Source organism: Rattus rattus, chromosome 6 (assembly GCF_011064425.1).
Source record: "Rattus rattus isolate New Zealand chromosome 6, Rrattus_CSIRO_v1, whole genome shotgun sequence".
Classification (NCBI taxonomy): Eukaryota; Metazoa; Chordata; class Mammalia; order Rodentia; family Muridae; genus Rattus; species Rattus rattus.
In genome coordinates this window covers 76,949,904-76,972,534 of record NC_046159.1, presented here as the reverse complement: position 1 = coordinate 76,972,534, position 22,631 = coordinate 76,949,904, and the positions used below count along the sequence as shown (strand labels likewise).

Below are 22,631 nucleotides of genomic sequence, written 5' to 3'. Positions count from 1 at the left end.
ATAACCATAACAACTATGTAAATTATAAAGCATGATTTATAATTAACATCTATTCTATCAGTTTGTCAATTAAAGTACTCTACCACCTATCGTAACTAAAAATCTCACAATTTTGTATTTGAGTTATATTTTGATTTTAGCTTAAGCAGACCATACCTATTTATAAAGCAAATACATGTGGCTCTGCTTAAAGTCAGGTGAGCCCATGGTCTATTGCTGTGAATAAACACCATGACTAAAAGCAACTTGGAAGGAAAGAGTTCATCTTACAGCTTGCCATCTATCACCCAGGGAAGGGAGGACAAAATATAGAGGCAAGAACTGATGCCAAAGCCACGGAGGAGTGCTGCTTACTGGCTTGCTTTTCATTACATATTCAGTGTGTGCTGTCTTAGAGCACCCAGGACCACCAGCTCAGGGGTGGCACTGCCTACAATGGTCTAGTCCCTCCCACATCAATCATCAATCAAAAATAAATGTACCACAGTCTTGCCCACAGGTCAATCTGCGGCTACACCGTCTCAACCCTCTTCCAAAAAGACTGGCTTGTACCAAATTGACATAAAACTAGTCAAAACACTCACGAATCAATTTAGCCTAAATAAATTCACATCTTCTGAACAAAGGATTTGCAAGATAAAATAAAAATAAAGAAATAAAAATTTAAGACTTAAAAGGTTTTAACCAAGAAATATACTTAAGCCACTGATTATTCTTAGTTCTCTCTTTGGGAGACCGACATAAAGATTTAGAAGAAACCAAAAAGATAGAAGGAGGAAATCAGCAAGGAGATAAGCACTAAGATAAAAGGAAAGGAAAGTTGGAAAAAGAAAGTTTCAGCCCCAACTCAATCATTCAATTCTTTTAAATGGTTTTTGGGGTTTTATTTTTTTTTGAGGGGGGGAGTGTTGTTGTGACTGTAAAATGAAGTAATGTTTTCCCCCCTAGGAAAAAAGTGTATTTGAGAATGAAAATGCCAGCGAGCAGGCCCTGTATGTGGATCCTATCCTCACAGAGATAAGTGAAATCTGTCCCCTGGAACACAAACCCACAGATTACAAAAAGGACAGGCTCACAGGATTCCTTGAGACAAGAGACTGTCCACTAACAACACTGTCTACCAGTTCTTCTGTTGTGTATATTCCTGATCTCAACACTGGATACAAACCCCAGGTTTCAAATGTACCCCCTGAGGGAAACCATTTCATTAATAGAGATGAAAGAGACCCTACATCCCTTGAGGCCACAGGTGACCACTTTGCCAGATTGAAAACATATCCCAACTTCACATTTTCTGCTTCAAGTATGACTTCACTAAGCAAAACACTAATTCTTGATGAATTGAGTCTCGTTTTAAATCAAGGAGAATTCAATTCTCTTGACATACAAAACTCAAGACAGGAGGAAACCAGCATGATTTTGCAAAGTGACTCACCCAGGGAAACTATCCCAGCGCAGACTCTACTGCCTGATGAATTTGTCTCCTGTTTGGCAATCGGGAGTGAAGACTTGCCGTCTATTAACTCTTACTTTCCACAGAACGTTTTGGAAAGCCATTTCAGTGGGATTCCACTCTTGCAAAAGTAGACTATGCCATCAAAGTCAATGTGAGAAGCTGCCTTTCAACTGCAAGCCAATACTTCGCTCAAGAAAAGTGTAATTACACTGCCATGACTCCAGGAAGGAGTTCTTCTCACTAGCAAAACAAAATAAAACAAAAACAATGAGGTGCTTGTTCCCTTGTTTACTCATTTGTTTGTTTTCATTTCAATATTCCCACTTAAGACAGGAGCTCACGTAGCCCAACTTGACTCACTGTGTAGTTGAGGATGGCTGAGCTCCTGATTTTCCTGCCTCTTCTCCCCAAGTGCTAGGATTAAAGGGGGGAACCACCAGAACTATTTCTTTCCTACTTCTGTCATTAAATTGTACACAGCAGCTCAGTTTGTACAAAGGACAAATATTGCAGAATACATAGTAGTGAAATAAATGTAGAAAATGGGTCTTTAAAAATCAAAACATGAGTATTTCCTTGCAAAGGCAGAAACAATTTTAATTTTCATCTAATATTTAAAATTCTCCTGAGTAGATAAGATCTAGAAGCAAACAAGAGAACAAGTGACTGCAGAAACAGAGGACAGCAGCTAATTAGCATACTTGTTCATAGTTCTTCCACCTCTTGTTTTAGATTCAAAGGTTGTAAACTGGTGGTGGTGGGAACCATGGCCCTCCTTTCTTCATTGAAGAATGGGGAGTGGTGGGCTTCATTCTGTGGCAAACATCAATATTTATTCTAGCAGAATCCTCCTGAGGTAGGAGGCACAGGATGGGCAAAACAAGGGGTTTGACTGTTATTGTCAACTATGTGTTGAGTATCTCATAAATCTATCCTGAAAACAGCTATGAATCTGACTCTGGAATAGTGAGTATCCACTACATCCCACAGATATGTCTGTGGCAGATATTGCAGGCTGGTCATGCCTCTGTTTACCATTTTCTTTTTTTTTTCCTAATAAGACTAAATTTATTCAATACCCTAAGTAAAGTTTTGATTATAAGTATCCAACAGTATAAAAAGTACAAAACAGATCTGTAGATTTCTAATATATTAATACAAAGTGCATAACCACATATGCTTTTTTCTTTTTCTCATTCTACGAAGCCATTCTGCTCCAAAATAGAACAACCAGTTAAAATGTACAAAGTTTACCCCCTAATGGAAATTCTGTTGTCTATCCTAAAGTATATATGTATTCGTTGTACTTTCCATAATCTAAACAGACTGTTTTGTGCCACTAACGCAATGCAAATGTTAAATGTCTTGACTTGTAGATTGTCTTGACTTTGCCTTACTATTCTCTAAAGGGAGACTGACAATAAGGAAAGAGGCGGGTCAGGTTTGAGAGACAATGACGAGACAGATTTGTTTGTTGGCTGATCTGGTATATTGTAGAAGACATTTTTATAGGCCACGTCGCGTCATTGCAATCATAAATCTAATGTATGTGAAAAGCTTTTGTTCAGTTAAAAAGACGACAGCAAAGAGTTCTTTGCTCTTTCATAAATGTTTCCGCCACAGCGCAGTGCGTGCCTCTTGCCCCAGGTGGTCTGAAGCATGCAACAGTCTTTGTTCTCCGGCCTCTCCTCCCACCACATCCCTGCTCAGCACAGGAAAAACTTTTTTGTAGCTAGCTTGCAAAGTAGCAGGTTTCTTTGTGGCTTTTTCGTTTATGCTTAGTTTTGGTTGACACCATGTCCTTGCCCCATGCTCAACTAAGCCTACCCACCCCCGTATTCCCACTTGTGCTTACATAGCACATTTGATCTATTGCCCTCTCCACACCTCTCCCCTGAAAGTGTCATTTTCCCCTCTCAAGGGCCCCTTACTAAGTTCCTGGTGCACGTGCATGCACCTACACACACACACACACACGCGCACACACACACACACACACACACACACACACACACACACACAAACATCTACAAATGCACGTAAAATATTAGAGCCAGGGCTCCACATATGAGAAAGAACATGAAGTGTTATCTTTCTGAGCATGACTTACTTCATTTCATATGATGTTTGGGAGATGAAGAGACGGTTAGCAGTGGATACTGCTCCTACAAGAACCTCAATGCCTTTCCAGTATCCATGTTGTTTGGTTCACAATTGCTCAAGCTCCAGGGGATTGGGCAGCCTCTGAGAGCACCTGTACTCATGCACATATACCCCTATACAGACAGACAAATAATTTAAATATATATTTATAGAAAACAATATATAATATTTTCTAGTCCATTCATTTTCCTGCAAATTTTATAACTTCTCTTTTCTTTGTTGCTGAATAATATCCCATTCTGCATATATATAAACCACATTTTCTATCCATTTATCAGTGAATGGATATCTAGACTGGGGCCACTCCTTGACTACTGAGAGTAGAGTAGCAGCGAATGATGACCAATGTATCTCTAATGGGTGTCCTTTGGGTATAGGTCCAAGAGTCGATTAGCTGGGTCATAGGATAGATCTATCACTAGGTTTCTGGGGAATCCCCACACTGTTTTCCTTGGTGTCAGCAGCAGTTTACATTTCCACCAGCAATACACAGGAGTTCACCTTTCCCCACCCTCTCACCAGTATTTGTTTTCTTAATAATAGCCAGTCTGATTGGGGTGGGGTGGAAGCTCAACGTTTCAATTTCCATTTCCCTGACATAAAATTATGTTGAACTCTTAAAATAAAAGTATCTATTCTTTGGACAACTTCCTGTTAATTTCCTAAGCTTGTTTTTGAAATCATGTTGTTTGTTTGCCTTTTAAGTTTATGTATGTGTCTGGGTATTTTGTACATATGCACGACTGCATGTCATGTGTTTATAGTGCCCATGAAAGCCAGAAGACAGCATTGGATCCCCCTAGGACTGGAGTTACAAATGGTCGTGAGTCACCATGGCACTGCTAGGAATCATACCAGGTTCTCTGGAAGAGCAGTTAGTGTTCTTACTCACTGAGCCAGCTCTCCAGTCCCTCATTCGTTTGCTTGTTATTTAGCTATTTTACTTCTTTTAATATTCTATATATTAATCCCCTATCAAAAGTATAGCTGGCAAAGATTTCTCTCTCATTCTGTAAGCTGTCTCTTTCCCTGATTAACTGTTTCTTTTGCTGTACAGAAGCTTTTGAACTTTGTTAGATCCCATTTCAGCCTTTCTGCTGGGTCACTGGAATACCCTATTAAATAAGAGTCCTGCCTAGAGAAGAAATCAAGAAAGAAAGGAAAGAGAAAGGAAGGAAAAGGAATGGAAGAGAGGAAAGAAGACAAACCTTGGAATAGACCTAACAAAGGAAATGAGGGGCTGGGTATAAAAGCGGAAGCCTTTTCCTGTAGCACATTCCTGGCTGCACCCTTACACTGAGTGAAGGCTTTGACACTTTTGGAGTTCACTTTTGTGCTGGGTAAGAGATAAGCATCTCATTTTGTTCTTGAACATGTGGATATCTGATTTTTCCCAGTGCCTATTGTTGAAGAGGCTGTATTTTAGCATCTTTATAAAAAAAAATCCCATACTGCAGCTCTGTTCTATTCCATTGATCTATATATGTGTTTCGTATTAACACCATGGTCTTTTTATTACAATAGCTCTGTAGCATAACTTCAAGTCAGGTACAATGATATCTCCCCTAACCTTTTTGCTCAGAATTGCTTCAGTTATATGGGGTCTTTTGTGCTTTGATATAAATTTTAAGATTGTTTTATACTTTCTATAAAAAATAATATTGGGATTTTGATTGGATTGTGCTGAATCTATAGATTTCTTTGGTAAGAAGGCCATTTTCAGAATATTAATAAGCCTGATCTATAAATATGTGAGGTTTCTCCATCTTCTCCTGCCTTTCTTGATTGTTTTCTTCAGTTTTTGAAATTTCCTTGCCGAGGGCTGTCACATCTTTAGTTAGGTTTATTCTGAGGCATTTTGCTTCTTGGTTTGTTGGTTTGTCCGCTTTCCAGTCTATTGCAAATGGGATTATGTCCTTGATTATTTTCTCAGTATACCTGTCACTAGCATATAAGACGGTCTCTGATTTGTGTCCGGTCTACCTTGCAGAGGTATTTATCAGCTCTGGGAGTGTCCTGGTAGATTCCTTTGGTCCCTTATGTAGAGCATCATGTCATCTGCGGATAGAGAGAGGTTGCCTTCCTCCTTTCCTTTACTCATCCTTCCATGTGCTTGTGTTATTGGGCTGTGACTTCCGGTACGACACTAAGAACAAATTTTTTAAAAAAGGTGTTATCGCTTATTTTAGTGGAATGGTCCTGAGTTTTCCAACATTTAGTAAACTTTTGGCTGTAAGTTTCTTGTATTTATTAAGTTGAGTTATGTTCTTCCTAATGAGTTTCTTCGGGACTTTTATCAAAAGGGGATGCTGAAGAGATAGCTCAATGGAATGGTATTGGCTGCTCTTGTAGGAGATCAGAGTGTGTTTCCAGCACCCACACTAAGTGTCTCATACTCACTTGTAACTTTAGCACTAGGAGCTCCAAAACTCTATTCTGTCTTCAGTGGGCACCTGCATGTTGATATATGGTGACTGTGATTCAGGGTATATAAGCCAAACAAACCCTTTTCTCCCCAAGTTGCTTTTGGTCACGATGTTTCACTACAGCAATATTAACTCAAACTAAATCACCAGGGAAGAACATACCAACTGATTATCAAATACCGAGTGGTGGTCAGCTCTAAAAGCAAATATATATAAATAATATTATATAGATTGAGCAGATTTCATTGACATATTTAGGAATATCTATGTATATGTGTATATATGCACAGTGTGTACATATGTGTGTGTAATGAAAATTAAACAAAAGGAGGTCATGAATTTGGAAGAAAGCAAAGGGGAGGAGACATTTTCCCTTCATTTATTTATTTATTTATTTATTTATTTATTTATTTTTCTGTTGCATTTTTATTGGATATTTTTTATTTACATTTCAAATGTTATCCCCCTTTCCCGGCCATAAGTCCCTATCCCATCCCCCTCACCTTCTTCTATAAAGGTGTTCCCCCTCCCTAACCAACATTCCCATACACTGAGGGGTGTCCAACCTTGGCAGGACCAAGGGCTTCCATTGGTGCCCAACAAGGCCATCCTCTGCTACATATGCAGCCAGAGCCATGGGTCAGTCCATGTATAGTCCTTGGGTAGTGGTTTAGTCCCTGGGAGTTCTGGTTAGTTGGTATTGTTGTTCTTATGGGTTTGAAAGCCCCTTCAGCTCCTTCAATCCCTTCTCTAATTCCAGAGGAGACATTTTTGTTGAATATTTTCTGTTGGCTTTTCCCATCCCCAATGACCTGGAAATTGAAAGTGTACCTACAACATGAGCAATATACTTGCTACTGCCCCAATTCTCATGGTAACTTCAACTCTGTTACAACAATGATGCTTGGCAAGGAGTCAAATGCCTTTTTTCTGTAATTCTTTTAACATGTACTTATTGAATTATTTTGTACTTAGCAATGGCATCACCATTACCATATAAATCTGAAGTGGAAGTCAACACAGAAAAATTCTTGAGTGGTTAAAGTCATAATTCTCTCTCCATTAACGGTGCCACCCACATCACCTCCAGTCTTTGCCTGAATCCTGTATTTTCTGTACGTTCTGGGAACAAGTATAAATTATGACATCAATCTATTTTGCTCTAGAGTATATTATTAACTTCTTTTCCGTGAGTCTCACAGTATTGTAAGTCGATGATCCTCAGTGGAAATATCCTGAATTTGGTGTGGTAGAGGAGAAAGGAGAAAGGGGGGAAGTGGACCTCAAGACACCATGAAGAAAGAGTAAGGGGAGAGAGGCTGAAACATGATGGGAAAGATGCTGAAACTAGATGGAGTACCCTGCTCTGTACAGTGTTACACCTGGTAAGGAAAATAAATTATTTCCTGCCCTAATACCTTCTTCTTTCTTACATAGGACCAAAAAAATGGAGTCACAGATAGTGCAGTAGGACCATTTCCTGAACTAGTCAAGTGGGGGCGGGGGAGTGGTCTGGGTGTGCACTTTATTTAGAGTAGAGTTTTTGTAACCAGGGTTAGAAATAATATGGAAGAAACAATAAGGTATGCGGCTCTTAGAAAGCATGGGTTTCTGGGCTGCACTCCCGGTACATTCCCAGCTTCTTCTTCTCTTATATTTTCAATTATCCTTTTTTCTTTAATAGAGGGACTGCTTATGACTATGGCATGGAGCAGAGGTTTTTGGAAGATGTGCTTTAGCATTTTATCCTCTTTATCAAACGCAATCATTTACAAGGAAAGCAAACTTCCTTCTGAGAACACATTGGAGACCATGTTTAGGCCTCCCCTTCTCCAGCTGTTAGCTACATCCACTTCTGAAGCAGCATGGAGAACCAGATTTGGGCATTTCTTTTCCACTCTGTGGACTGAGTTTAGCCTACAGAAGCCTGAACCTCAGGACTAAACAGAATTCTTTACCTAATGTCAAGTAGGCCAGTCCAGAAGATTCATCCAGAACATCCCCAAATTTCTCTGTGCCATGATGACTGAGCAAAGGGGGCTTCTCCCTCAGACAGCTAGCAGGGGCAGACTGTAGGCACAGAGGACCTCACTGCTCTCCAGTTACTATGTGCTTAGTCTGGCTTGTTCACGTTTGGAGTCTTTCTGAGATCACTGAACATAAAATATTGTATTGTGAACATAATTAGATTTTATAAACTCAGAGATTATGGAGTCCTGCTGTGGCTTCTCTGTGTGTGAAGTAATTATGCGGAGTTGCGCTTTTAAAGCAACTGTTACTCACTTAGCAGACACTATTGATTTAACATATAAGAGGTGATTAAAAATAAAGCAGAGTGCTCTATGAGGTAAAGACATGACACTAATATAAAGTAATTATGTTCCAATTCATGACTGGACTGTGTACATTTTCTGTGACTACCTCAGTTAGCAGAGAATTGCATAGAGCTAGCAGAGGCTGAACAGAGTGCTACTATATATCCTTCTCACTACCAAGATTAACCATTAAATCCCAATTAATGTTTCGTGTTAGGGCTCTTTTAACCATTTTACTAATTTCATAGTCATCCTAGCTCAGGATAGTGACTCTCAACCTTGCATGTGTAGATTTCCCATCATTGCTGTGAAGAAACACTCCATTCACCCCTATGCTCAAAAATACAAGCTATAGTCTGTTTTTTTAGGGGGGTTGTGATTTGCCTTTAGTAAATGTTAAGAATGTGATCATAAACAATCCATTTTTACTCTGAGCAGTAAGAAGATTCTGGATGAGTTGTATAACAGAAAAAGAAAAAGATAAGCAACAGCTTTACAAAAACTCCATTCTTTCCTGAGATCGTTGTCTCAAGCCAAACAAAATACTGGCCATGGCCATAAAAACAAACCTAAAATTAGCTGCTCTCTCTCAGAGCACAGGAAGGAAATCATGAATAGTACAACAGGGCCTGAGTGAGAAGTGCGGAAGTCAATGAGCCTTCTCTTTCACTTCTCTTCAAATCCTGCTCGAAAATTTGTTTATCCAACTTTTTCATTTTTAACTGTGTTTATACTCAATGGGTTGCAGCACCACCTTTTCATAGATGTATATAATGTAATCCTTTCATATTTACTCCCTGTTATCATTTCTTATCTACCTGCCACTCCTGTTGTTTCTTTTCCTCATCCCTACTGGTCCCCATCTACCTTTATGTCTTTTTTTTAATGATGCAACAAGTTTCATTAGAGTCTTTCAAAGGAGCACGAGTGACAGGTTGTCTACAGAAGCATTGGCAACTAACCAGTGACTACCCTACTTAAGAAAATGCCTACATTCCCCAACAATCATGTATACATACATACACATGTATATGTATATATGTATATATATATAAATGTATGTATGTATGTATGTATGTATGTATGTATGTATGTCTTCAAGGATGGTGAGGCTCCAACTCAATATCAGAATGGTCTGCCTAAGAGCTTTACTATAAAAGGTAAAAAGGAAGTATAACAGTAAGTTAAGGAGTAAATGTTTTATTTTAGAACTATACAGTTATCATAACAATGCATCTCAAACAATGTGAGTAGTCATATGTGTGTGTAATTGAGCTAGGATCTCACTACTGTACCCCAGCTAGCCTCAAGCTTCTAGGGCAAGCAATCCACCTGCCACAGCCTATGGGGTAGCTATAACTGCAGGTGTTGCCACCATACAACATAAATGTGTATTCCCAATATGCAATAGGAAGACAGTGGACATTAGAAGCCTGGTGAGATGAATAGAGTTCTGTCCTGCCAGGACTTAGCACTGTGGTTTCTAGTATTCCTGAGGATTTGATGTATGACCTTCAGATAAGGTCATATTGTCAGCAATAAAAGACAAAGAGTTCCATACTGTCACTATCAGCAGTCTGGGCAGCTCAAATCTTTTAGGGATCCTCACTTAGAACTAACCTGGATTTGTGGTATCCACACAGAAGAGAATTTTAGGCATAACACTTCCAAAGCATATTCGGAGGTTTTATTAAAGACAATTTGTGAGGTTGGATTGTTTTGTTTTGAATTTTATTTATTGTTATACCAATCAAGTGAGTGGTATATACTGTGGTGTGCATATAGAGTTTGGAGGACAACTTTTGTGGAGTCAGCACTTTCTTTCCACCCTACGGAGATTCTGGGAACCAAACTCAGGTCATTAGTCTTGTGTGACAAGTGTTCCACCTGCTTAGCCACCTCTTTGACCCTAAGCACAAATTAATATAGGTTTAAACATGAGGTTTAGGAGAAAGAGAGGCATTCATGAGGAAAACAGGATACACCATCACTGGTGTGTACTACCTGAGAATAAAGGAGAAACAAGACCTACCCAAGTACAAGTCCAGCCTCCTCAGGGGAGAGTTGATGAAAGTGAAGCATACCCAAGTGTGGGCACGAGCTCCTCAAGCTAGCATTACAATTAATGTCTTGCCATTAGTTCCATTTACCATGTTAGTGGTCCTCAAGTTACATCTCAAACACTTTTAAGGAACATATTTTCTAATAGAAAATACAAGGGAAGTTGAGCTCTCATTTTACTCATTTAGGATTCAATGCAGATTTAGTCTGTCTCTGTCCCTGAAGTTGGAATTCATTCATATTTCATTAAATATAATGGGATTTTAAGAAACCACCAGATGCCAAGTATTTGCAGGTTTGCTTTCTTTAGTAATCTGTGCATCTTCAATGTATCAACCTGTAGGATGTTTTTAAAAGAGCACAAGAAACCTTATGAGGGGAAAGAAGGAACTCAATGGTGCCCTGAGCATTACAAGTGATAAATGCAAATGCCAAAGAGAAGCCAGAAGCATCCTGTGACAGATATAATTGCTCACTGCATCAGTGTTCAGTGGCATCTAAAAACACATTTAAAAGTTCTTAAGTTGAATCTTTTCCAATTTTTTTTGTGGGTGCACCGAACTTTATTGGTGGTATTGAAAAGAACAGGGCTCCCTAAGCCTTTCTCATTATTGTGGGGATCTGGGATGAAAACTGTGAAAAGAATGCTTAGTGTTGGGAGCTGAATTGAAACAGAGAGTTATGGCATGATTGCCATGGGGTTGCCCAGAAATTCATTCCTGCTTCTCCTGATGCTGCTAAGGTTGTGGGCAAGATCTCAGAGCTAAACTGGAAGCTCACTGGCATGGCCTTCCATATCCCTGCTCCCAATATGTCCATCATGGGCATGCCAGTGAGCCTCCTGGAAAAAGCTGCATCCGAGGGCCCACTAAAGGGTACCCTAGGCTACTCTGAGGACTAGGTTGTCTCCTGCAACTTTAACAGTGACTCCTACTCTCCCATGTTTGATGCTGGGGCTGGCATTGCTCTCAAAGACAACTTTGTAAAGCTCAATTCCTGATATGACAATGAATATGGCTATAGTAACAGGGTGATGACCTCATGGCCTCCATGACCTTCAAGGAGTAAGAAGCCCTGGACCACAAACCTCAGCAAGGACAACCTTCCCATTCTCAGCTTTAAATGTACCATTGAGCTTGGCATAGGTAGAGTCATACTGGAACATGGAGACCATATAGTTGGTGTCAGTGAATGGGGTCACAGCAGCAATCTCCACTTTGCCAGATGAACTGGCAGCTCTGGTAACCAGGTTACCAATATGACCAAATCTGTTCAGTCTGACCTTTACCAGCATGTCTGTGAGAGGAGATTGACACTATATAAGAAGATGAAGCCATCTCTGGAACAGGGAGAAACAGAGAAATGAATAGTTTCCATTTTGTCTCTTTGTTTCAGGCCCTCATTAGCAAAGCAAATTCAAGGAAAACATCTTGAATTCTAAATTCAACTAATACCAATCATAAGTGGACTAATTGCTTTCTTCCCTTAAATTAAAGACAAACAAGGTTTTGGTTTTTTTTATTTCAAACTTGCTACATGCCCACTGTGTGAACTTGGGTACTTGGTATCCTTATCTCTGGTTGCTCTTTTTCTGTGACGGGCATAGAAGTTCTGGTGTGTCTTGCTCCAGATGTTGCTAAGTTGCTTACTTCTTTCTTGAAACAGTTTCTTCCCTCCAAGGACATCACATATTGATGTTTCCTTTCTTAGACCACCTTGTCTCTGTCTCCTTTCACAAATTTTCCTCATCCCCTCATCACTGAAGCATTGACAGTCTATTTCTCTCTTGTGACCTTGTCCATTCTTGTGGCTTTACACACTATCTAAATGTTTAAAAATGGGTGGATCCACGCTCTCTCCTTAACTCCACATTCATATATTCAGTCATCTACTTGTCATCTCCACTTATGCATCTCAGAGGCAGATAAGGCCTCGTGGCTACCCTGTAGGGGAGCAGTAACTGGTCCGTTCCACAAGCTTCAGCATCTGAACATAACAGTGACAAAAGACACATTAAGAAAACACTCACATAATTAAATATACACACATGGAAGACACACAACCTATGAGGCTTGAAGAAAAATCATATGACAAGCTTATAAATAAGCCTACCAGTGCTCAGCCCCTTTTGGGTCACTCTGTCTAAAACTACAACACGTCTCCCACCCTCATTCAGACACTGCTCTTCCTATTCAATTTGCAGCATTTACTACTCTCTAGCATTGAATAAACATTCTACATACCTCATTAAGTAATCTTGTTCATTGTCACCTACTGCAGTATGAAACCCAGGAGGGCAGGAATTCTGTCTGCTTTATTCTGTCAAAAAGCAAAAATACAATAATTATAGATTCAATCGGCTTTCAATTGTATTTGATGGATGAGGGCAGTCTCAATGCTGCAAAATAGCATGGGTGATCTCCTCTGGGAAGTGCAGAGCAGTGTGCAAGGATACAGAACAACAGGGAAAGATGGTTACTTAACATCCATTTCTGATCACATTTTTGTAAGAGACAGAGAAAATTCAGTAGACTTTGAGCTTCCTTAAAATCTCACTTGATTCTGAGCCATTTAGTACCCAGGTCAGTCCAAAATCATTTGTATCTAGCAATGCCTTGAAAAAAAATTTTAAACCTTTTATTTTTTATTATTTTGTGTGTATGGAGTTTTGCCTAGATGGATGTATGTACACCATATGCAAGCCTGGTGCCCAAGGAGGCCAAAGGCATTGGCAAGCTTTCAGACCTGTATAATCTATGCCAACTATGTGGTAGTTGTGTTGTTTTGTTTTGTTTTTTTGTTTTATTTTGTTTTGTGTGTTTGTTTGCTTTGTTTCAAAACAGATCATATGAAGCTCAAGAAGAAGGAAGACCAAAGTGTGGATTTTGAAAGGGGGAACAAAATAATTACAGGAGGTGGAGAGAGGGATTTGGGAGGGGGAGAGGAGGGAAGGGTAAAAGAAGAGGCAGGATCATGTGAGGGAGGAGATGGGGCAGAAGTACAGAGGGTCAGGAAATTGAATGAAGGTATGTAGCAAGGGTTGGGGAAAGGATGGGAAATTAGGGGTAACTACTAGAAAATCCCAGATGCCAAGGAAGCAAGAGATTCCCAGGACCCAACAGGGATGACATTAGCCAAAATAACCAACACAGGGGAAACAGAGCTGTAGAGACAATATCCAGTGGACAGGCTCAGCCCCTGTTTGAGGGATGGGGCCACCCACCCATCTTAAAAAAATTTAACTCAGAATTGTTCCTGTCTAAAGAAAATACAGGGACTAAGGGTGGAGCAGAGACTGAAGGGAAGGCCATTCAAAGACTGCCCCCACCTAGGGATCCATCCCATCTGCAGACACCAAACCTAGTCACTATTGCTGGTGCCAAGAAGCACTTGCTAACAGGAGCCTGGTATAGCAGTCCCCCGAGAGGCTCTGCCAAAGCCTGATCAATACAGATGTGGATGCTCACAGCCAACCATTGGACTGAGCACAGGGACCCTAAGGAAAGAGTTAGGTGAAGGACTGAAGGAGTTGAACAGGTTTGCAACCCCATAGGAAGAACAACAATATCAACTAATTGTACCCTCAGAGCTGCCAGGAACTAAATCACCAACCAAAGATTACACATGAAGGGACCCCATGGCCCCAGCCACAGATATAGCAGAGGATTGCCTTATCTGGCATCAATGGGAGGGGAGGCCGTTGGTCCTATGGAAGCTTGATACCCCAGCATAGGAGGATGCTAGAGCAGTGAGGTGAGAGTGGGTGGGTGTGGAGAGCTCCCTCATAGAGGCAGGGGAAGAGGGGATGGGATATGGGACTTGCAGAGGGGAAACCGGGAGGGGGACATTTGAAATGTAAACAAATAAAATAGCCAATGAAAAATAAAAAACAATGTCCCTCATTTGGAAAGAAATCTTTCCAGCTTCCATACTAACGAGACAGCTGTCCATCTGAAAATAAGACACAGTTAAGCAGTACACTAACTAAAAGAAAATGAGTAAGCAAACCTTCACACTTATCTCCCAGAATATTAACTAAATATATTTCAATAGCTGTATTATAAAAGATAAAACATTCTTACAGCTGACGGGAAGCTTGGCATAGAGAAGTGTGTTGCTTCTGCGTGTAAATTTTATTTAGTATTATATGATTAAAACCTTGTCTTCATGAATACCAACTATGTGTTCTGCCACTGAGCTACTGCCTCAGCCCATAAGTTGTAAATTAATTTACTTCTAACAGCCAAAAAGTTTATTCATTATATATTACTGCCTTAGATGACATCTAATTAGTTTAGATTCAATCCATTCTTTTTCTTAATGAAGCTGAAATCAACCTGATGATTTATATGGTATACAGAGCCAGACCCTCTGCCTCACTCACACCATATTAACATGTTTACAAATGGATCAAGTTCTCACCCTGCTTCAATCTCTCAGCTTTCTTTTAGAAAAAAATTAGTGGGGAGGGGGGACAACCTAGTGAGACCAAACTCCTGAAGCTAAAGCTCCTGTGAGCCCTGTTGGAAGTTTCTAAATGTTCATTAGAGGCCTTTTATACACCTCCAGGAACTAAGTTTCCTCATTATAAGAAAAAAACTTTTTTTACTTTTACTATTGCTTGTCACTTCCAGTGCCTTCAGTATCAAACTGATGGATAACAAACAGTGAGAGCTTCATCACTCTACCACCAGTTCATCTACAATCTCAACTCCCTATGCCTTCTTGCCATCCATAAATCATACCCTTGCCATCAGACTTATCTCTACCTGCCCTGGACTCTCTCTTCTGCCTGTTATTATGTGTTTATGATTCACTTACCATGCTCCCAGAATTTACCATAGTGTGGGGTTCTAATTAACTATAGCAGTGACTGCTAATCTTTCAAGTTTTCATTCTCACATTCCTATTTAATGAGCTGTAACTATTCCTATCTAATGGAAGTGATATACTAACTTAAGAGATGCAGTGCCCAGCTTCTCTTGCAGCTAGGTTTGGCCATAATGAGATTTGCATAGAAACTACAAAGAGAGGTTCTAGGAAATATTTTTAAAGCAGTGGAGAAGTATGGGGATAGATAAATAACCGTTTCTTCCCTTCCTCCTTTTTGATGACTAAAAGTTAGCAGCACATATACAGCTCTGATATTCATCTAAATACATAAGGTGATCTAAAAATTAGAAGCCATACACCAAGAAAGGCTGAACAGGGCTAGCAAGATGACACGGTAGGTAAAAGCAGTTGTTAACAAGCCTGATCACCTGAGTTTGATCCCCAGAACCCACATGGCAGAAGAGAACTGACACCTGCAATTTGTCTTCTGATTACCATAGTACACACACAATGGCATTTATGCACACACACACACACATACACACACACACACACACACACAAGTAATATAGTCTTTTAAAGTAGTAAGGCACAAAGAAAAAGCCAATGATTTCAGGAGTTTCTCTGGATCAACTTTCTGAACTCTAATATTTTGCATTTTTAAACTTTTTGAACTTGAGGTTTTTATCTCTTTGTTTTGAGATGGAATCTTCTCTGATATTTCCCAGAATCCATCTGCTGCACCTCCCCAGGTAGATGGGACTGCAAGTGCTTACAACTATGCCTTGCTGAAACTGATTTTAAACGCCATAACTAAAGGTCTTACTATTTGCATCTGAAACAATCCTTTCAGTTCTTACTATTTCTCTCACCATCCTGTGTGTGTGTGTGTGTGTGTGTGTGTGTGTGTACACTTGTGGAAGTCAGAAGACAACCTGCAGGAGTCAGTTCTCTCCTTCCACCATGTATGTCTCACAAATCAAACTCAGGTCATGAATCAAGCTTGGAGGCAAATGCCATTACGAGATGATTCATCTTTTTGGCCAATTTAAACTAATCCCAATGGGTACAGTGTGTAACCAGTAACTGCACTTCAGAGGGGAGCTAGAATGCTTCAAAAGAGAACTTTTCCCCAAGTGTTTATGCTCAGTAAAACAAGAGACTCTCAGACAATTCTCGGTAAAATAACTTTAGCACTTTATTCCAGGTGAATAAGGACTTTATAAACATTGAAGAGTAGGGTGGGATCCAGGGATAGACGCTTCGTATTGGCTCAGTTTGAGATTCTAATGATGTTCTATTTGCATGCGGCAGAATTCCAGGTGGTTTCCCTAGTGACTGATTGTCATGGTCCTCCCAGAGCAGGTAGAGGCAGGCAGGAGTGGCCCCACTCTTACCATTCTCAATTCTGAGATTCATGGAGTTTGAACTCACTCAGCATTACCAGTTCTTCTCTCTGGTGGCAGGATCCACTTGCCCCATGATTCTCACTTAAATTGCCACCATGGTTTAAATGCAAATAGTCTTTGTTAAGAGAATGGAACCTTCCAGAGAGCTGATCAGTTCTGGTGAACTTCTACATCCTATCATTCTAGACTGTGCTTGTCTCTAGCAGGCCTGGTTATCATAGTACTTATCTTTGGGGTATTTTGGAGGCAATGCTCCATTAACTAAATTCCACTTAACTGTGTAATGTCATGTCTCCCAAGGAAGTCTAATAGAAAATTATTTATAACATCAATTTTATATTACTTTGACTTTCTTCTGCATCATTAGGACAAATTTTTCTACATAGTCTAGGCTAGCCTCAAATGTCCAATTCTTCTGCCTCAACCTTAGGAGTTCTAGAATTACACAAATAAGTTACTATGTCCAACTATAATTAATAAAACTAAAGACTAAAGGCATTTAGAATGTTGATTCTTTTTTAACACATTCTGTAATGCTGTTTATTCTTGCTTGATAACTGTAGAACCTACTTCTATTCTGGCCACATGGATAAAAACAAGACTGACAACAGCTATGTAACTAGTTTCCTAATGTGTCATTGAAGAGCCTCTCTCACACACCTGACTCCAAATTTTCTAAGGGTCTTTGATGGATCTAACATGGAGCAAGTCTACATAATTGTTATTGCAAGGCCTTGGGTGAAGGGAGGGGATTTTGATAAGCTTATATTGCAGCATGCGTTTACTTCATGCCAGTCGAGAATAGCTAGCTGATTGGATGACACTGATGGAATGTGCAAGGAGGTAGGAAGAAACTAGAGAGGGAGAGTTAAAGAAACAGCACATGACCAGTCCTGTAGGCAGAACTGCTTCTTCCCAATGCATACCCTGAAGTCGTAATTTCCAATATGAGAAATCTGGAGAATGGACCTTCAGGCTAGGTCTATTGGCTATTCCCAGTTGTCAACTTGACTATATCTGGAAGGAACTACAATCCTGTGATCCAGATCTTGAGGGTGGAAGACACAGCCTTTAGATCCAGATCTTGACATGAGATAGCCCACACTTTTGGTCTCTACCTTGAGGCAGAATGGCCAAGAAACTCTTAGGTCAAGACAAGATGGTACATGCCTTTAATCCCAGGAGATAGAAGCAAGCAGCTCTCTGTGTTCAAGGCCAGCCTGAACACAAGTTACAAGTAAAGAACAGATTAGGTCCAGATGTGGTGGAACACATCATTGACCTGGGCCAAACCTTCTGCTAGAGGCCTACATAAGGACAATGGAAGAAGGAGGGCTTCCTTCTTCTCCACTACCTGCTTGTACTTCCTCGCCAGCACATCTCTTAGAACCTACTTCTTCAGTATTCCAGCTTATACAGAAGACCAGCTGAAACCTGTAGCCTCATGGGACTGAACAACTACTAGATTCTTGGACTCCCATTCACAGCTGCTCATTGTTGGGTTAGTTGAACTGCAGAATCATTCCAATAATTCCCCTTAATATATAGAGGTATTTCATAAGTTCTGTGACTCTAGAGAGCCCTGACTAAATACACTAGGAAATTAAAATTAAGTACCATTATGGGGCTAAAGAGATGGCTCAGCAGTTGTGTGTACTGCTCTTACATAGGACCTGAATTTGGTTCCTATCTCAAATACAGTTAGTCTCCAGTCATCAGTAACTTCAGCTCCAGGAGGATCCAATACCTCTGGCCTTCATGAACACCAGTTACACAAACATAACACTGCCCCTGATGTAGAAGAAATGCAAAGTAATGAAACTATCCATCAAGTATCCATCAAATTTATTAGTAAATTCTTAATAACATCAAGTGGATACTTAAGTGGATACTTGATGTTATTAAGAATTTACTAATAGATTTGCTTTGGAGACGTGAAGTCACACAGTAAGAATTTAGCTAAGAGAGTGCTGCTTCAAAAATACCCCAAAGAAAAATACTATGCTATACTTGCTGTTAGCAAGAAGAGAAATTTAGGATGTTAGAATGTAAATGTTCACCAGGATTGACCAGCCCTGATTTCCATACCAAAGGAATACAGGGGTGTGGCAGTGAAGAATCACAATCATTAAATCAGGTCTGCCATTTAGACCTCGGTGCTCTTATCAGAAAACTACAAGGTGACAACTATTTGAAAGAACAACACTGGCATGCTTAAAGTAATTCTGGCAATATATAATATCTTGGCTGTGTAAAGCTCCTCTCTGCCTAAGTGACCAGACTGAAAGTCTTCTGTCCCTGTTTAAATTGTTCTAAAGTGTAATGTGAAGCCAAGCCTGAAAGGAATTTAAGATGATAACATGTAAAATCCACAGTCCTAAGGTGGAGAATAGCTAACGAAATCTTCTGTTGGGGGCCAACTCTTATTTGGACATTAGCCCCAGTTCATCAGATGCTTAAGTAAAAAACTTTTCTTTCGTCTCTATGTGTGTCGAGTGAGTGCTCACTGAGAAGGCATATTATTTCTATTCTATGAAACTCTCTCTCTCTCTCTCTCTCTCTCTCTCTCTCTCTCTCTCTCTCTCTCTCAAATATTCAATTACAGGACTGTGGAGATGCCTCAGCAGTTAGGAGCACTCAAAACTCTTCCAGTGTACAGGGGTTTGATTCCCAGCATCCACATGGCAGTTTACAAACATTTGTAATTCCAATCCCAAGGGATGTGATACCCTCTTCCAGCCTTTGTAAATACTTCTCACACACACACACACACACACACACACACACACACACACACACACACACGGGTCATAGACAAAACACCCATATTCATAAAAATAAATACCTAGTTTTTAAGACAATGTCTCACTCTGTACCCGTAGCTAGCCTGAAACTTACTGTGTAGACCATGCTACCCTTGAGCTCACACAAACCCTCCTGCCTCTTCCTCTCTAGAGCTGTGATTAGAGAGCAAGTATAAATACTTTTTGAAGGTTCAACCATACTCATAACTGGTGATTCACCCTTTCCTCATACAGACCATTTTCTTTTGCTACTTAGAATCCAGCTTCTGTTATTTACAAGTGAGATTCTCAACTGATACCATTTCCAGGGGTGGGGGGGGCATGTTAAAGAAAAACTTCATGTTCATCTTCTAAGATGTGTGGGATTTTGTGTTAATAATGATTAGCAATAATCCACAGTGTTTGTTTTATCTTCTACTTTAGTGTGCCTGAACTTGAACCACAGCCTAAGGGAACATTTGATGTCTCCAGCAGAGTATAGTGGGGATTAAACATGAAGCCACCCTCACAAATCCTCCTCCACTGTCATCCCTGCAATTGCAGATAATAGAACAAGTGGAATTACACTGTAAAATGGATGAGAACACCATGTCTAAAAGGCTTATGGGGAGGCACAAGCCATTGCTATCGATTCACTCATCACACATCCTATTTGGAATTCTGAAATGGACTAAAAGTTCTGTTGTTTTTATGGCTATAAGTGGTTCTAATTGCAACCCTTACAGCTCTGTTTAAAACTGTTCGTGGATAGAAGTATTAAGCCTCAAGTAAGAGGACCTCCCCCTCCTAAAGCCCACAGTTAAGTTTCAGAATAAAGTATTGTTAAACAAAATATTCCAGCCAACGGATGCAAGTTTTCTTTCCTATGACTACATAAGCGAAACTCTTTTGCGTGGTACTCAGTTTAATGTGGTGTGGCACATAAAAGAGAAAACATTGCATTTGCACAGAAACCGGATAACTCTTCCTGCAAAGTGAGAAGACATGACCTAAGTGTCAGTTCTTACACCCCACCCCTGCTCTAAATAGCTTTAATGAAGTACCAGGCATCATTACCATGAATGCATAAGCTTGACAGAAACTAAATCTCAATGCACAGGTTCATTCACGCCGGATTCTTCACCTCTACTGTTTAATTAATCTTCCTAACAACCGCTGGGACATGGCTTGGCACCATTATTTTAGGGCTTAGAAAACTATTTTCTACCACCTACTAGGATATGATAATAGATAGATATGGAGATGTGGGTTTTGAAATATTGACCCCTTATTCCACTGTAGGTTCCTTGATGTTTCGCAGGGACTGCTGTTTAAACTGTTTCTTTAAGTAGGAATGCAAATACGGATCCTTCTTCTTAGTAGTAATGATATAGAAATAATTCACAAAAAAATGACAGTTACACCATGGCAATATGAACATCAGCTGGTGTGCATGTTCGTAATGTGTGCGTGTGTGTGTGTGTGTGTGTGTGTGTGTGTGTGTGTGTGTGTGTATTCAAGCGTGCTAGAAATGTTACTAAAGACACACCATCCAGATCCAGCCACAATAAATTTTTAAAAAAAAATAAAGTTTATCACTGAAACAAACACTATCATAAGAAAGCATGATATATTTTTCCTTTTTACTTTGGGACAGTCACTAAAATGTTGATGCCTTGGATTATAATATAAAGTGTAAAACGATGTTAAGTTCCTGCATCTGATGCTATATTGTGAGCATTTAAAGGCATATCTTTATTTACATTAAAACACATACAGGGTTTACAGCTAATGAGCTATAATGTCTACAAGCAGCCTTTCTTGGAGAATTTGGGGGAAAGAAAGGAAGAGAAAGAATAATAAGGAATCAACACAAAAATAAAGCTCTTAATTCAAAGGAAATAAGAGGAAGTTTATTCTAGAACCAAACTGTGAATAACTGTGGTCCAAGATACAGTGTTCCAATGTGGAAGCAGTTTCCTGGAGTTCTATGGTAACAGAAGAATGAAAGTTATAAAATCAAGACATTTTTTAAAGTGCATTGGTAGAAACATCTGATTAGCAATTTCTGCAAAAATGGGAGACTCTCAACTACTGGCTTTATATGCTAACTGACGCCATGCTTAGCCTTTCTGTCAGTAAAGGATAAGGCCTTTTTAAGTAAATATATCCAGGGGGGGTGGGTATCCATTTGTCAGGATATTAGGTCTGACACAAATGTGGGCAAGGACTGGTTCTTTGGGAACTAAAGATGGAGAGATTGTAATTTTGCTTTGAGACCTGCAATAGTCCAAACTCTCCATGGTCACTGAGTTTTAATAAATCTTTGTACTCAGAGCTCCTTTTCAGGAATCCTGGTGCACAGGATAAAGCAAACGTGACAAAAAAAATCTTAACAACAACAGGAAATGTGGAAATTCTTTATATAGCCTTTTACCCTGACAATTTGAATTACTTCAAATTGCTTGGTTAACTCAGGAAACCTGGTTTCAGGTTCAGATTTCCCATTATCCCTCTACGTCATGTTTATTCTTATAGATACCTCCTTGGACTTTTTTTTTTTAAAAAAAAAAAAGACTGTGGCTTATCATTCTACTATGAAAATAAACCTCTCTGTTCAGGGTTTTGAGCAACTTACAGAGTATGCAGGTACGTTTCCTTAAGAAACACATTAAATTGCTAAGGATTAAAAATATTCTTAGCAACCGACTGCACCTGCTATATAATACATGCATCAGGAGAATGTGGGACTCTGTGCAAAAACTATTTACAGTTCCAGGACTGTGGTAACAGAGCTTCAAAATTAGCATCAGATTTTATTGATTATTTGGGAATTTCAAATAATGTACCCCAGTCACATTCACTTTCCAGTCCTCTGAGGTCCACCTCCACCTTTATGGCACCCCAGAAGAGGAGGGGAAGAGGAGGAGGAGGAGGAGGAAGAGGAGGGAGGAAGAGGAGGAGGAGGGAGGAGGAGAGGAGGAGAGGAGGAGGAAAATCCAATTTGTGTCGCCCGTATACTCACTGCAGCGTGGTCAAACTCCCAGTAGACAACCCCTTAAAGAAAACTGAGTCCTTTGCCACCTGTATCCCCTCCAGAAGCCATCAACTGTGTAGAGCTACACTTCAGCATCTTTATCACCATTTTTAACAGTTCTCTTCTATGGCTTCCTGTCTAGGCTATT

The 22,631-nt window shown here is 39.9% G+C and overlaps 1 protein-coding gene across 1 annotated transcript in view; it reads left to right on the top strand.

Annotated features, from left to right (window-relative positions):
- The window catches only part of Il23r (interleukin 23 receptor), an 87,412-nt gene extending 85,824 nt beyond the window's left edge, over positions 1 to 1,588 (top strand). Inside the window, exon 11 of the mRNA XM_032907244.1 lies at positions 949 to 1,588. Coding sequence (XP_032763135.1) covers positions 949 to 1,587 — 639 coding nt within the window. The 3' untranslated portion in view covers position 1,588. The remainder of the gene's footprint in view (positions 1 to 948) is intronic.
- The last annotated feature ends 21,043 nt before the right edge of the window (positions 1,589 to 22,631 follow it).